Genomic DNA, 13,699 nt, shown 5'->3' with positions numbered 1-13,699 from the left:
CAGTGGGACACAAACCAGCGCCCACATGGGATCCTGGCACTTGAAGGAGAAGGATTATCCCATCAAGGCACTGCATCAGGTCCCGTGAAAGAGAAAAAGTCCCAGGGGCTAGCACGGTGGCACAGTGCACTAATCCTCCAAGTGATGCACCAGCATTCCTTATGGACACCAGTTCAAGTCCCATAGGCTCTGCTTCCAGTCAGCACCCTGCTGACGGCGTGCGAAAGCAGCACAGGACAGTCCAAGGCGTCGGGTCCTAAACCCAGGTGGAAGACCGGGAAGAAGCTCCTGGCTCCCGACGTTAGCTCAGCGCTGGCTGCTGTGGCCACTGGGGAGTAAAACAGCAGAAAGAACTCTGTGTCCTTCTCTCTCTGTTAACTCTTTCAAGTAAAATAAATAAATCTTTTAAAAAGAAATAGAAAAAAATTCCAACCAAGAAAACAATATCCAGGGAAGCTATTTTTCGAAGTGAAGGGGAAATGCCAGGACTGGCGCAGGCCATCTCAGACTGGGCCTGGCAGGGGAACTTCAGGGACTCTTCTTTTAGGGGGCTGCTTTTATTAATGAGTGGGAGAGCTGAAAATGCAGCAGGCCAGGCTGGCCGAGGCTGCATACCATTCGACACGCACAACAGCAAGAATGGGTGCCAGCCAGCCTGGCTAGACCACAGTACCCACTGGTAAGTGCAGGGGACTGGGTGTTAGCTGTGTCAGGCTGCAATGCAGTGCCCGCCCTGGCAGGCACAAGACCTGAGAACATGAGTGGCAGAGGGACTGCTGGCACTTCCCCTACTAGGCTGTAGCTATTGTTGGTGAGCACAAAGCCCAGTGCTGGGAGTGGATCAGGTGGGCACATGTAAGGGCACATCTGTGGGCTAAGATAAGCCACAGCCCCCACGGGTGTGCGAGAGAGCCGGCTGGGGTATGGGCTGGGCCAAGCTAGGTTGTAGCAGAGATTGGCACGCACAAACACTAGGGCTGGAACCGGGCTTGGTGGGGGTTGTTGGAGGTAGCCCCAACTAGACTGTGGCACCTGCTGGCATGCATGAGGACTGGGTCTGTGGTGGGCTGGCTAGGCTGGGCTTCATGAGATAGAGGGCTGCATGGAACTGACCAAGAGCCCAGATCTGTCCTGGCTGGGGCAGAGTCAAGTCTGAACTCACCCAGACAATGTTTCTCGGGAGACTTCCTGACCAGGCCGCTGGACTCGGACCCTGGCCACAGACAAAACCATAGGATGTGTGGTCTGACCTTAGTGTGTGTCAAGACCAAACTTCCTTGGCCGCTGATGCGTGTGAGCTGGACAGCACGTCCAGATGACAAGAGGGAAGCGACATCTGACTCACCCAGGCCAACAGGAGTTGCTGACCGCCTCAACAGAGGATGGAAAGCAGAGCAGGCTGGACAGCTGTGGGCCAAGCTTTGCAGCATGCTCCTGGACCCGAGAAAGCACTAAACTGGACTTTGTCAACCAACAGACCTTAGAAAAATTTCCTCAACCCAGAGCAACAAAACCAGCAACTTCTCAGAACTGTCAAAACCACTCAAGTCACACCTCAGAACACTCTTCCCCACACTGGGGTCTCTATGTCTACCCCAAGGTGCTGAGACCACGAAGTTCCTCAAAGAAAATGTAAGGGGAACACTCTAAGACACCAATTAGGAGACGAGCTCCTGATGGAGATCCACAAAGCACAGGCAGCCAAGGCAAAACTAACCAAACGAAACTCAGTCAGACCCAGTGAGGAAAGAGCCAATCAAGACGCAATCCACCCGGAAGGGAAAAACTACAAGCCACCTATTCAACTAAGGATTCACAGTTCAAAAACATCACCACTCTGAAAAGCTCAACAGGGGCCAGCTGAGAGGCGTAGCACACCACTCTGAGATACCAGCATCCCATATGGAAATCTGTTCTAATTCCAGCTGCTCTACTTCTAATCCAGCTCCCTGCTAATGTGCCTGGAAAAGTAATGGTTCAAGGCTTTGGGACCCTGCTCTGGGTGCTGGTGGCTGTGGCCACACTGTCACAGGCCTGCTCTGGGTGCTGGTGGCCGTGGCCACGCTGTCACAGGCCTGCTCTGGGTGCTGGTGGCCATGGCTGTGCTGTCACAGGCCTGCTCTGGGTGCTGGTGGCCGTGGCTGTGCTGTCACAGGCCTGCTCTGGGTGCTGGTGGCCATGGCTGTGCTGTCACAGGCCTGCTCTGGGTGCTGGTGGCCATGGCTGTGCTGTCACAGGCCTGCTCCGGGTGCTGGTGGCCATGGCTGTGCTGTCACAGGCCTGTTCCAGGTGCTGGTGGCCGTGGCTGTGCTGTCACAGGCCTGCTCTAGGTGCTGGTGGCCGTGGCCACACTGTCACAGGCCTGCTCTGGGTTCAGGCTGTCCACAGTGATGAAGGCTCTGGAAGGCATGTGTGGCTGACAGCAGAGGTGTCATGCAGAACGTCCAGAGAGTCAACTCAATTTTGTTCTATCTAGATGTGATCTAAAAGCCCAAGCCCGCAGAGCTCCTAAATAAAGTCCTGAAGGAGTCTGCGTACTGCTAGCGAGTCCCTCTCCTGCGGCCTGAACCGATGGGAATGGCGTGGAGTAGGCAGGGTCCTGGATGATGACTGGGACCTGCAGAGGGAGGGGCTGGAGGCAGTGCTGTGAGCGCTCAGCCGCTGGTACCCATCCTGGAGAGGCAGAGGGGGCTGGGCCTGCTGACACAGCATACCCGCACCACGCCAGCCCGGCTACTCTTGCAATTGGCCGTCCTGAGCTTGAGCAGGAGAGCATCTCCCGGAGTTCTGCGAGCTGTTCTAGCAACAATTAAGCCCAAGAAGGGACCATGGGTTCAGTTTACAGCGGGTCAGTGGGCAGCGACAGAACCCTGGAGCTGTGGTTGGCATTCCAAGTGGGGACTTGCATTAGATGTTGTCAGAAGTGAATCAAAGTATAGGAATCTGGCTGGGGACCTCTCCCCAGCCCTCAGGTGGGCAGCCTGGGCACCAGTGGCACCTGGTGAAGTCCTCAGGCTGCCTAGCAGCATGCTCTGGGCACTTGAGAGTCCCACCAGGGGTCTGGGTGGTGGCAGAGAGGGAGGCTAGCGGGGACCTGAGGGTTCACGTCCAGGTGAGCAGTTGCTGTACGTGCAGCTAAGCAAGGAGCTGAGCCCAGGCGGTTTGGACGGGATGAATGGGAAGACGTTTAAGCATCAGACTGAAGTAGCAGCACACATGGAGAGCTGAGCTGCCGTTCTCAGCATCAACCATCACCGAGCACCATACACTGCCACAAACCAAAGCCAGGGCAGGGAGCCTAGCAGGGCTGGGTCTCGGTACCTGCTGGGTGTGGAGAAGAGGAAGGTGTGAAGACAGCCACTCCACTGCAGACAAGGCAAACACCTCAAGGCAGTTCCACCCCGTTTGCTTGGACACCTGACCACCCGCTGAGAATTCTGTAATCTATTTAGGCATTGTTTCCCACTGTGGAGTTGGCTTCTTCTATCTATGCGAACTTGGGAGGTGATGTTGCTGATAACGTCTTGGCAAAAGGGCTTTAACAATTTCTGCTGTCTCTACTGCTCCCATTGACCACATGGCTGGAAGAGGTTTACACTAACATTGAGTGTTAAGTCACGGGTATAGTGGGAATCTATGTTTAGGGTTTTTTCCTTTTTTTCCATGATCTTTAGGTCCCTCCTTCTGTGATGCATTTCCTCCCTTAACTGATTTAAGATTAAGTTGTAGAATGAGGATTGTAGTAGGGATGTTACTGATTGATATGCACCATCTACTGAGAACTTCCAGACCAGACCGCAGGGTCAGGACGGACAACATCCCACCTCAAGGTGAAACAACTGGCAGATCATCCTTAGAAACACCCACTGGACCGTGGTGTAAAAAGTTGTGCAAGTTTGTGACGGCTTCTGTATAAATAAAGGGCAGCTTTCCTGCACGGTCCATTACGGCACTGAAATTGTAGTGGTCCATTTCTTTTCTCTTTACACCTATCCACACACCCTTAGTACCCCCCAGTGAGAACTAGAACAAGGGACAAGTGACATTAGGCTGGGGCACAGCAATAACCAGCCTGTGGGAATCAGGTCTGGAGGTAGAATCTGTGGGGGCCAAGTGGGCTCAGCTTTGTGGAATTGCAATCTCTGTTGGCACGAGCAAGAGCTGTGGCTGGCAACAGGCCTGGCTGGGGAGCTATGGGGACACCCCGGCTGGGTTGGGGTTCATACTGGTGAGTGCAAGAGCCGCAATAGGGGCAGTGGCTGGGCTGGACACGGCTGCAGCCTCCCTCAGCACAGGTAGGGACTGGGTCTGGGGAGCACTAGGCCGGGCTAGACTCCAGCACCCACAGGTGCTCATGAGAACCAGGCTAGGCACAGAATGCGCTGGCTAGGTCTCAGCTCCCACTGAACCACATGAGGGCTGTGTCTAGATGAGGACCAGGTGGGGCTGGGCTGCAATACCCAACAGTGAGAACCAGAATGGGTGTGTGCCAGTTTGGCAAGGACACTATTCCTGCCAGAACAAGAGGTAGACAAAGGCAGCCTGGGCCGAGGACCCACTGGTGTACCTGAGATCTCCCACTGAAGGCCTGACAGAGGAGCTTGGAAACTCCTTTGTCAGGATGCAGTCCCTACAGGTGAGCACAAGAAGCAAGCCAAGGAGCCCAGACCAGGCCAGGTCACAGTACTTGCCAGCATACATGTGGTCGGGTCTAGGGGCAGAACAGGTTGGGCCACACCACCAGCCATTTCACATTAGGGCCTCGCTGGGCTGCAGCACCCACCAGCAGGAGCTGGAACTGCAGGCTATGCAGAGGCTGGACCGAGCCAGGCTATGCAATGGTCTGGTGGATACCAAGGTGAGGCAAGCCATGCCAGTATGGGAGCAGTGGGTGCCAGGTCTGTGAGCTCCAGGGGCAGGGAGGTCCAGAGGGTCCCAGGTCTCCTGGCCTAGGTCCTTGAGCCCACCTGCACAGTGGGTATCAGGTTCATAAGCCCTGGGACATGGGGTCGAGTAGGACCTGGGTCTCCTGGCCTGGGTCTTTGGGACTGCCTGGGAGAACAGGTCCTCCTCAGTGGAAAAGACCAGCAGTGGACGGCAGGCCCTGATGCACGCTGCGAATATGGCAGCCCATTGGGGCCTGCAGAGAACATCTGCTACCAAAGCAGAGGAAGGAAAACAGAACAAACTGAACAACTGTCCCAGCCAAATGGTGACAGCAGAAACCTGGGCAAACGGACACTCTGAGGTCGACTGTGTCAGCCAGTGGACACTGGAAGGTTTCCTGATCCTTGGATAGGTGAGGCCGAGAGCATTTCAGAACTATCGAAACCACCTGGGCAGAACCTTCGGCGCATGCACCACCTTGGGACCCCAGGTTGATGTCAGGTGGCCATTCCCCATCCCCATCCGGGTACTGGGAGGCTGGGCATGGCTTCTCCTCTTAACTCCCCACTTCCTCCAGAAACAGGAAGAAATATACAATTTGGAAACAATGATCACACCCACTTTTCCCTAACCCTCGATCCTTCCCACCCTGACCAACTGTGTGAGCACCATCAATAAGAAAAGTTCTAAAAATAAAGTTTAGGAATCACTGCTGTTCAGAGAGCTGGAAAATCACTTGGTGTGAAAAAAACCACATGGTGTCAGAAATGCGGCACAGAGTACAGAGAACAACTGCGTTTCCCAGAAGTTGTCTGCTAACTTGGAAAGCTAACAGCAAGGCATGGCATTCAACACCAAGCCTGAAATGGCTCGCTGCGGTGGGAGTGGGCTTCCTGGAGCTGCAGTCCCGTGACTCACCACCCCGCCCTGGAGCTTGGCCTGCCCCCACACCGAGTTACACACTGTTGCAACTGTGTTTTCAGGCACTCTAGATTCTGTGGAGCGCCAAGCAGGAACCTGCTTTTTGTACAACTGAGTAAAGAAGACACTGAAATGGAAAGAGGGGCCTGTGAAGGCAGGGGAGCTGCGGCTGTGACCACCTGCTCAAAGGACTCCCCCCATCCATGCTTCAAGCACCACCCTCTCCGGTTAACCTGTGCCTTGGACATGTCACTCCCCGGCCCTCTCACTTCAGGGCAAGCTAAGCTGCCTACAAAATCCCAACCTGGAGACCGGGGTGGGGGTTGGAGGTTGTTGGTATTGATGTCTCAACTGGCTAATCCTCCACCTTCAGGTGTCAGCATCTCACGTGTGTCCCAGTTGCCCCACCTCTCATCCAGCTCCCTGCGTGTGGCCTAGGAAAGCAGTGGAGGATGGCCCAAGTCCTTGGGACCAAGCACCCACATGGGAGATCTGGAAGAACCTACTGGCTCTTGGCTTCAGATCCCCTCAGCTCTGGCTGCTGCGGCCATCTGGGGATGAACCAGCACATGGTTTTCTGTAAATCTGCCTTTCTAACCAACCAATCAAGCAATCAACCCTTAAAAACAAAAAGCCACCTGTAACCTGGTTAAATCAGCAGGGCCCCTGTCCCCATGACCTTGTCTAACCCGGACACTCTGCCCCTTCTCCAACCTCCAGATATGACTCCCATGTCATTCTCAAGAGGCAATCTTGCTCCTCTCACTGTGAAAGAGGGCAGACCTCCAAAAGAACTTCCACATGGCCTGACTGCCAGATCTACTCACTCATAACCCCCGGGAGACAGCACTCCTGCTACCCGAGCCTAGCTGGCTCAGCTGTCCACCAGGGCCTGTCCCCACAGCCCGTCCCAGGGAGTGTCTCCTCCTTCCGGGCATCCCTGCTTCCCTCCCACAGGAGTCCAAGGCCGACATCTCTCCTTCTTATAAGACCCTTCCGCTACTGCCCAGCTGTCCTCCTCAAAGCAGCCTACCTGGAGTTCCCAACGCCTTTCCTTCCAACTTCTGCTCCACCACAGTCTCTCTCGCTGTCTCCACTCTACCAAAAGCACTTGTTGAGATGTCCAGTGGTGCCCGGTGCGATAGCATAGTGGTTAAAGTCCTCCCCTCACACACGCTGGGATCCCATATGGGTGCCGGTTCTAATACCAGCGGCCCTGCTTCCCATCCAGCTCCCTGCTTGTGGCCTCGGAAAGCACTCCAGGAAGGCCCAAAGCCTTGGGACCCTGCACCTGTGTGGGAGACCCAGAAGAGCTCCTGGCTCCTGGCTCCGGATTGGCTCAGCTCCAGCCATTGCGGCTGCTTGGGAAGTGAACCATCGGACGGAAGATCCTGCTCTCTGTCTCGCCTCTGTATATCCGCCTTTCCAATAAAAATATTAAAAAAAAAAAAAAGAGATGTCCAGTGACTGATTCCAGAAGAAACCTTTTAAACCCTCTGCTTCTCCTCTCTCCCTAACTTTTAAAATATAAAAATAAAGAAATAGTTCCATGCCATCCAGGCCACTGGACCCAAAGCTACTGTTGGGGCCCACAAAGTAGGATGGACCGATGGACAGATAAACAGCTCCAGGCCATCTGGGCCACTGGACCCCAAGAGACCATTGCCTGGAGAGGGGGGTTGGGGATGTGTGACAGTGGGGCAGCCAAAAGAGTGTCTGACAGGTGGGAAATGACTTCTGGGGGACCCCAAGGATTGGGCCACTGCACTTATACGTGAAAAATAAGTTTAGGGGGCTTCCATGTTCCAGGACACTATACTTGCAGGTAAATGAGGAAGCTGATGGCTGGTTCAGAAGGAAAATCGGAAAGCATGTGTGAGTCAGACCAAGGCATGCACCCATGTGAGAGAGTCAGGCTGGCCTAATGAGCAAAACCCACCACCCTCCAGCAGACAGGAAAGCTAGCTCTGTTGTGCCTGGCCGCACCATGCAGCAGCGAGTCTCAGAACATGGACTGGACATGCGAGCATGGGCCATGGCAGCAACCAGCTTGAGGGAACTCGGACTGGCGGCAGATTCTGTAGGACACTTGTGGGATTTCCCCCGTGGGACTCTAATACATGCCAGTTGCATGAGAGTGGTGATGGGTAGTCAGGCGTGACCTCACCAACACTCAGGAGAGCCAGCGTTGAGAACAGGCTGTGCTGGGCCAGGACACAGCAGCCACCAGCACAGAGGCCAGGACTCGGGGCAGACCATGCCAAGGAGTGACCCAACACCTGTGACATCCCTGAGAGCTGAGGCTGGGAGTGGACCTTGTAGGGGAACTTGGGGACATCCTGACTAGGCCACAGTTCCCATTGATGAGCCTAACAGCTGGGACTGGGCACACTGAGTTAAGCTACAGCACTAGTCAGCATGTGCAGGGACTGGTCTAGGAGAGAGCTGGGCTGGGCCAGGCTGTATCTCCAGCTGGGTCACATGGAGGTGCAGCAGGCTAGGCAGCCATAGCCAGCGGTTCCCAGGAGTCAGCGCTGGGGCCAGGCTGGAGCATCCCCTGGCAAGCACTGGGGCTGGGCCATGCATGCTGGGTTAAAGCACCCACAGGCAAGCGGAATGTTTCTTGTGTGACCTGATAAAGAGTGGGAAGACATTTGTGTAAAATCTTGAGTTCACACACTGTTAGTGCCAGAGACCTAGGTAAACTTTGCAGGCTACAGTCCACAAGTGGGCAAAAAAGTCTGAAACCAAGGTCAAGGCCTATGGACAAGTGTCCACCACTGGGTAATAGTTCAAGGCCACAGACTGCGTGCTTTGGGACACCCTTGAGACACGCATGAACCGACCGGTTCACGCAGGCCACACTGCTGCTCCCCGGTCATCAAGCACTGGCTGGTTAACACTGAAATGAGATGTAACTGTCAAAGTTTGTGCCACATTAACACTGGTCACTGACTCCCCAGCGAGTCTCCTAGGTCGACTCTCCTCAAAGAAGCGGGCCTTCCCCTCCGGCTGCCGCTTTTGTAATCTTTAGATTGTATCTGCCTCATTTCTTATTTTCTCAACTGCACGGTCTCCTCTCCGACTCTGTCCGTGCCACGCACAGGATTAAGATATGGAGATCACCAAGTAAGGACACAAGGAAGCCCTGTGGGCAAGGAGAGTCCCCAGGAGAAACAGCACTGCCAGGCGCCTGATCCCGCACTGCCAGGCCCCGGACCCCGCACTGCCAGGCGCCGGACCCTGCGCTGCCAAGCACCTGATCCCGCACTGCCAGGCACCTGATCCTGAACTGCAAGCCTGCAGAGCAGAGGAAAGATGCTATTTTAAGCTCTCCATCTGGGGCTTGTGGAATCCAATGGCTGATCCCTAATGCAAGCTGCTCTCAGGTCCTTCCCAGCATGTGAGACACACCCCTGCCTCAGGGCCCCTAGGTTTATTTCTCCCCCTTGGCAGAGGCAGCTGTAGAAACTGAAGTTTAAAGATGTTAAACTAAATGACTTGGCAACACTTACTTTTCGACCCACAGAACAGACACAAGCTTCACCCCTCTCTTCAGGGCTTTGTCCCACGTGCTCTGATAGCCATCTTTGAAAACAACGTGCGTTACTTCTTTGTTAAAAGTTTTGGAAACCTATAAATAAAATGCAGAAAACAAGATGCACATTATTATTATTTATACATCTAAGTACAATTAATCAACAAGGCTACTTCACTCATTATTTTTCTCAGAATGTTAGAGAAGCAGGCTGCTGAAGGCCACGTCTCCAGGCTGGGATCGCGGCACAGTGGGGCGAGCTGCCCCGCAACAGAGCACTGCATCCGCCCGTGGCCCAGCTGCTTGCTGACGTGCTTGGGAGGTCGCCCACGCTCCCAGCGCCTGGGCCCCGGTGTCGGTGCGGGAGCTCGGGATGGAGTCCCAAGCTTCTGGCTTCACCCATAAGTAAGTAAATCAGAAAAGAAAAGTACCTGAATCAGAACTGCGTCTCACAGAACTTAATCTCCACACAACTGTCCAAACCTCTAGAGCGCTCAGACAAGAGTGGGAAAGTTACTAAGCTACATTCACATCCTACGAGAATAAAAGACCCCGGCCAAGTTCAGGTGCCACATTTTTAAATGTGCAGAGTGATAAATGAACTACGTAAGTACATTTCACAGAGCTGTGCAACAAACAAAAACAATAAAGGAATACTCGGAGTGAGTAAAGGTTTGCAGAGGGGAGTCAAAGAAACACGCGGCTGCGGCTGCCCTAGACCAAGCAGCACCAAGTGCAGAGCGGACCGCCATTTTCGCCTCGATTTCGATATGACCTTCACGGCTCTACCCATTCATTGCTTTAAACAACATCCATTGACTATAACAGGACCTGGAAGCCCACTAAGCAGCTAAAATCTACTGGTTTCAGATTGGGACCCAAATGTGACACAGAGATGGCCACTTCCCCCACTACCAGGCTGTTAGCATAGTCAGCAAACTTTTAAATACACCTCAGAATAAAGGGGGCAAAAATCAGGTTTAAGCCTCAGAAAGGAGAAGTGTTACAGATGAACTATTATCCTGATCCCACACAGATCAGCAGGCAATTTTATATCATCTCAAACCACAAAAAAGAATTAAAGTAATCCTGGATTGCGAGGACCACAAGCATTCTATAAATGTGAGTATCTTGAAATAAGACAGTTGGGGGCATGTGGTGGTTTAATGATTCAAGCCGCCACCGTGCCGATGGCACCCACATGGGCACAGTTAGCAATCCTGCCTGCTTCCCTCGCACAGCTCCGTTACACAGATGATTCAACATGCATAATATGCAAGTTAAAAAAAAAAAGTCAGAAAGCCAGACATCCAAGCAAACAACACAAGGGCAGAAAGCACTGAACTGAAGAAAAGCAGAGGCAGTTACAGCTACTGCCACCCGCCAGACTTCTGGAGAAAGGCAGCTTAAGTTCTGGTTGTGGAAACCTGTGACCTAAAATGCATCCTTACAAACGCAGGAGCCGTGCCGGCGCTGCGGCGTAACTGACAAACGCAGAAGTCTGGCAGCCAGTGCAGGCATTTCAGGCAGCTGGAGGATAAGAGCCGGCTGACACCTGAGAGACAGTTCACCAATACCGAAGGTCAGAACTAACAAAACGGCAAGTCGTATGAAAAGGGGGGGCTCTGGGCCCGGCGCGGTGGCGCAAGTGGTTAAGGTCCTCACCTTGCACGCCCGGGATCCCATATGGGTGCCGGTTCTAATCCCGGCAGCCCCGCTTCCCTTCCAGCTCCCTGCCTGTGGCCTGGGAAAGCAGTAGAGGACGGCCCAAAGCTTTGGGACCCTGCACCCGCGTGGGAGACCCGGAAGAGGCTCCTGGCTTCGGACCGGCATAGTATCGGTCCATTGCGCTCACTTGGGGAGTGAATCATCGGACGGAAGATCTTCCTCTCTGTCTCTCCTCTCTGTATATCCGCCTTTCCAATAAAAACATAATAAAAATAAATCTTTAAAAAAAAAAAAAAAAAGAAAAGGGGGGGCTCCCAACAGCAAGAGCTGCGTCCCTGCAGAGACTTCAATAAAATCACCAAAACCCAGGTATGTTTATACACACCCAAATACACATTCAAATACACAATCAAGAAAACAGAAAAGGCACAAATAACCATCACCAGGAATGGAAAGCTGTCACTACAGACCCTAAAGACATCCAAAGATCTACACAGGATATCAAGACACCTGAGACAAAGCCGAGCAAAATTTACATTGTTTAAAATGAGTGCTTTTTTGAAAACAGCTCAATTTTCAAAAAATACTCATAAAAGATGCTGCACTCCACATTATTAAATGAATTACAACTGCAATAAAGATTTTAAGACCAAGGTAAATCCTGCTATAGCTAGAGAACCAACGTCACAGAAACTCAGAAAATGAACAATGTTTCTAAATTCCATCTTTGGAGCTCTCCCCTCCTGATGTCCCGGCACTGCTGGAAAGCTCTGCTCTGCCCTGCACTGCCCTGTACCACCCTGCTCTGCCCTGCACCGCCCTGCACTGCCCTGCCTCCCGCAGCACTCTTTCCTCTGACCCTCCCAGGAGGGCTCCCCACACCTGTAGCCACACCTACCCTAGCAGCCTCGTGCAGGTGTTACGAGACCCCAGCGTCCCTTCCTTAGCTTAAGGGAGCGGCACAGCCGGCCCTATCTCAACACTTGCCTCTATTCCAAGACCCCTTGCAAGAACCCACAGGAAGGATTCCTTTACCCCTACAGGTAAGGTCCTGTCACAATCAAGTAACACCCAATCTGCTTTCAGACTCACGTAGTTGCAGTCCACCTTTGTCATTCTGAAGAAAAAGCACTGACCCCCACCTATATCTGACAAAGGAAGCCCATGTACGCGATGGCAAATCAGAGGCCCACCCGAGACGGTCATCCACTGCTCGTCCCCAGATTCGGGCCTGTCTTGGGACGGGGACTTGGCAACAGCTGTCTGACCGCTTGTTCGGAGCATGACCCACGTCAGCGGTTACCTTACTACACGGCAGGCTTGAGCACGCAGCACTGGGGGCTCCACACCAACACCTTCCTGCAGCTCTGGGGGCTGTGCCACAGCACAGCTGGGGCCTCACCCACTCCTTGGTAAGCGACTAGGCTGGACAGCCTTGGCCACCTCAAGTTCCAGACTCATGGATCCAACACCTTCCAGATATTTCCACTGAGTCCCACTTTACAAGATGTCCTTTGATATCTGTTTCTTTTCTTGGGCTTTCAATAACAGCATCAGTGTCAGAATCCAGTCTGCACCTCAAATTCCAGCCCCTCACTCATATTCTCCAAATCCCAGGAGTCTAACTTCTGCACGTTTGTTTTTCCACCACCGACCCACTGCTTCGCCCTTCCTGTCTGAAAGTACTTGGAAAGTAAGATGGAAACAGGACAACAGCGTGTCAATGGCAGCACCTCTTACCTTCGCTCCCATATCTGCAAGCTGGTTTGTAAAAGTCTTCGAGTAATTTTCAGTTCTCTTGGAGGACCACACTTCAACATAGGCCACCACATCTGAAAGCAAAATAGCAGCAGGAAACTCACATTTGTACTTCCGGTATCTCCTGTCCAAGGGCTTTTTCTTGCATTTTACGTACATTGAAAAGCCAATCTCAGGGCCCAGCACTACAGTACAAGAAGTTAAGACACTATTTGTAGCACCAGCATCCCATGTGGTAGCAGGTTCAAGTCCTGGAAGCTCCACTTCCCATCCAGCTCCCTGGGAGTGACCCGGGAAAGCAGTGGACAAGACACCAAGAGCTGGGCCCCAGCGCAAAGGTGGGAGGCCCAGGCGACACTCCTGGCTTCAGCCGGCCACCGTCGCCGTGCGGGGAGCGCACCAGCAGAGGACAGAGTTTCTTCCTGTCTCTATAACTCTTTCAAATAAATATTTTTAAAAGCCAATTTAAACTCTTCTATTAAGGACCTATTCAAAACAGCATCAGCGCAATTTATGATTCTTAAAATACTAAGCAAGCAACATTGTTCGGACCATGTCACAACTTACCTTCCTAACACTTCATGCTCTTTCAGGTTCCTGGTCAGCAGGGTCGCAGCCTGCAGAGCAGAGGCCTGTCTGCCACAAAGGGCCAGACAGCGAACACTGTGGCTTTCCAAGTCACACAGCAGCCTCACCACCACTAGGTGCTTCTAAAGTATTTACTTTGCATTTGAAAAACAGATTTACAGCGCGAAGAGACAGATCTTTCATCAAGTTTGCTCCCCAAATGGTCACAACAGCTGGAGCTGAGCCAGTCAGAAGCCAAGAGCCTGGCGCCTCCTCCGGGTCTCACACACGGGTCTCCTTCACTGCGCTCACACGCAGGTTAGCAAGCCGCAAAGGCTTTCCGCCCCGGAGGGCCCGGGC

General features: G+C 53.1%; 1 protein-coding gene across 5 annotated transcripts in view; it reads right to left on the bottom strand.

Annotated features, from left to right (window-relative positions):
- MCPH1 (microcephalin 1) overlaps positions 1–13,699 on the bottom strand; it is a 170,629-nt gene that overhangs the window by 156,240 nt on the left and 690 nt on the right. For 2 of the 5 annotated variants that reach the window (XM_040966776.1, XM_040966780.1), the window contains exons 1-2: positions 12,755–13,548; positions 9,324–9,442 (exon numbers count right to left, since the gene is read on the bottom strand). In XM_040966776.1, the coding sequence (XP_040822710.1) occupies positions 9,324–9,442; positions 12,755–12,931 (296 nt within the window). In that variant the 5' untranslated portion in view covers positions 12,932–13,548. Of the gene's footprint in view, positions 1–9,323; positions 9,443–12,754; positions 13,549–13,699 lie in introns of those variants that run through there. The other 3 variants (XM_040966778.1, XM_040966777.1, XM_040966779.1) reach the window with 3 other exon arrangements.

This window comes from Ochotona curzoniae, unplaced genomic scaffold (assembly GCF_017591425.1).
Source record: "Ochotona curzoniae isolate NIBS_2020 unplaced genomic scaffold, NIBS_Ocur_1.0 scaffold_4506, whole genome shotgun sequence".
Classification (NCBI taxonomy): Eukaryota; Metazoa; Chordata; class Mammalia; order Lagomorpha; family Ochotonidae; genus Ochotona; species Ochotona curzoniae.
This window is presented reverse-complemented; position numbering and strand designations above follow the sequence as displayed.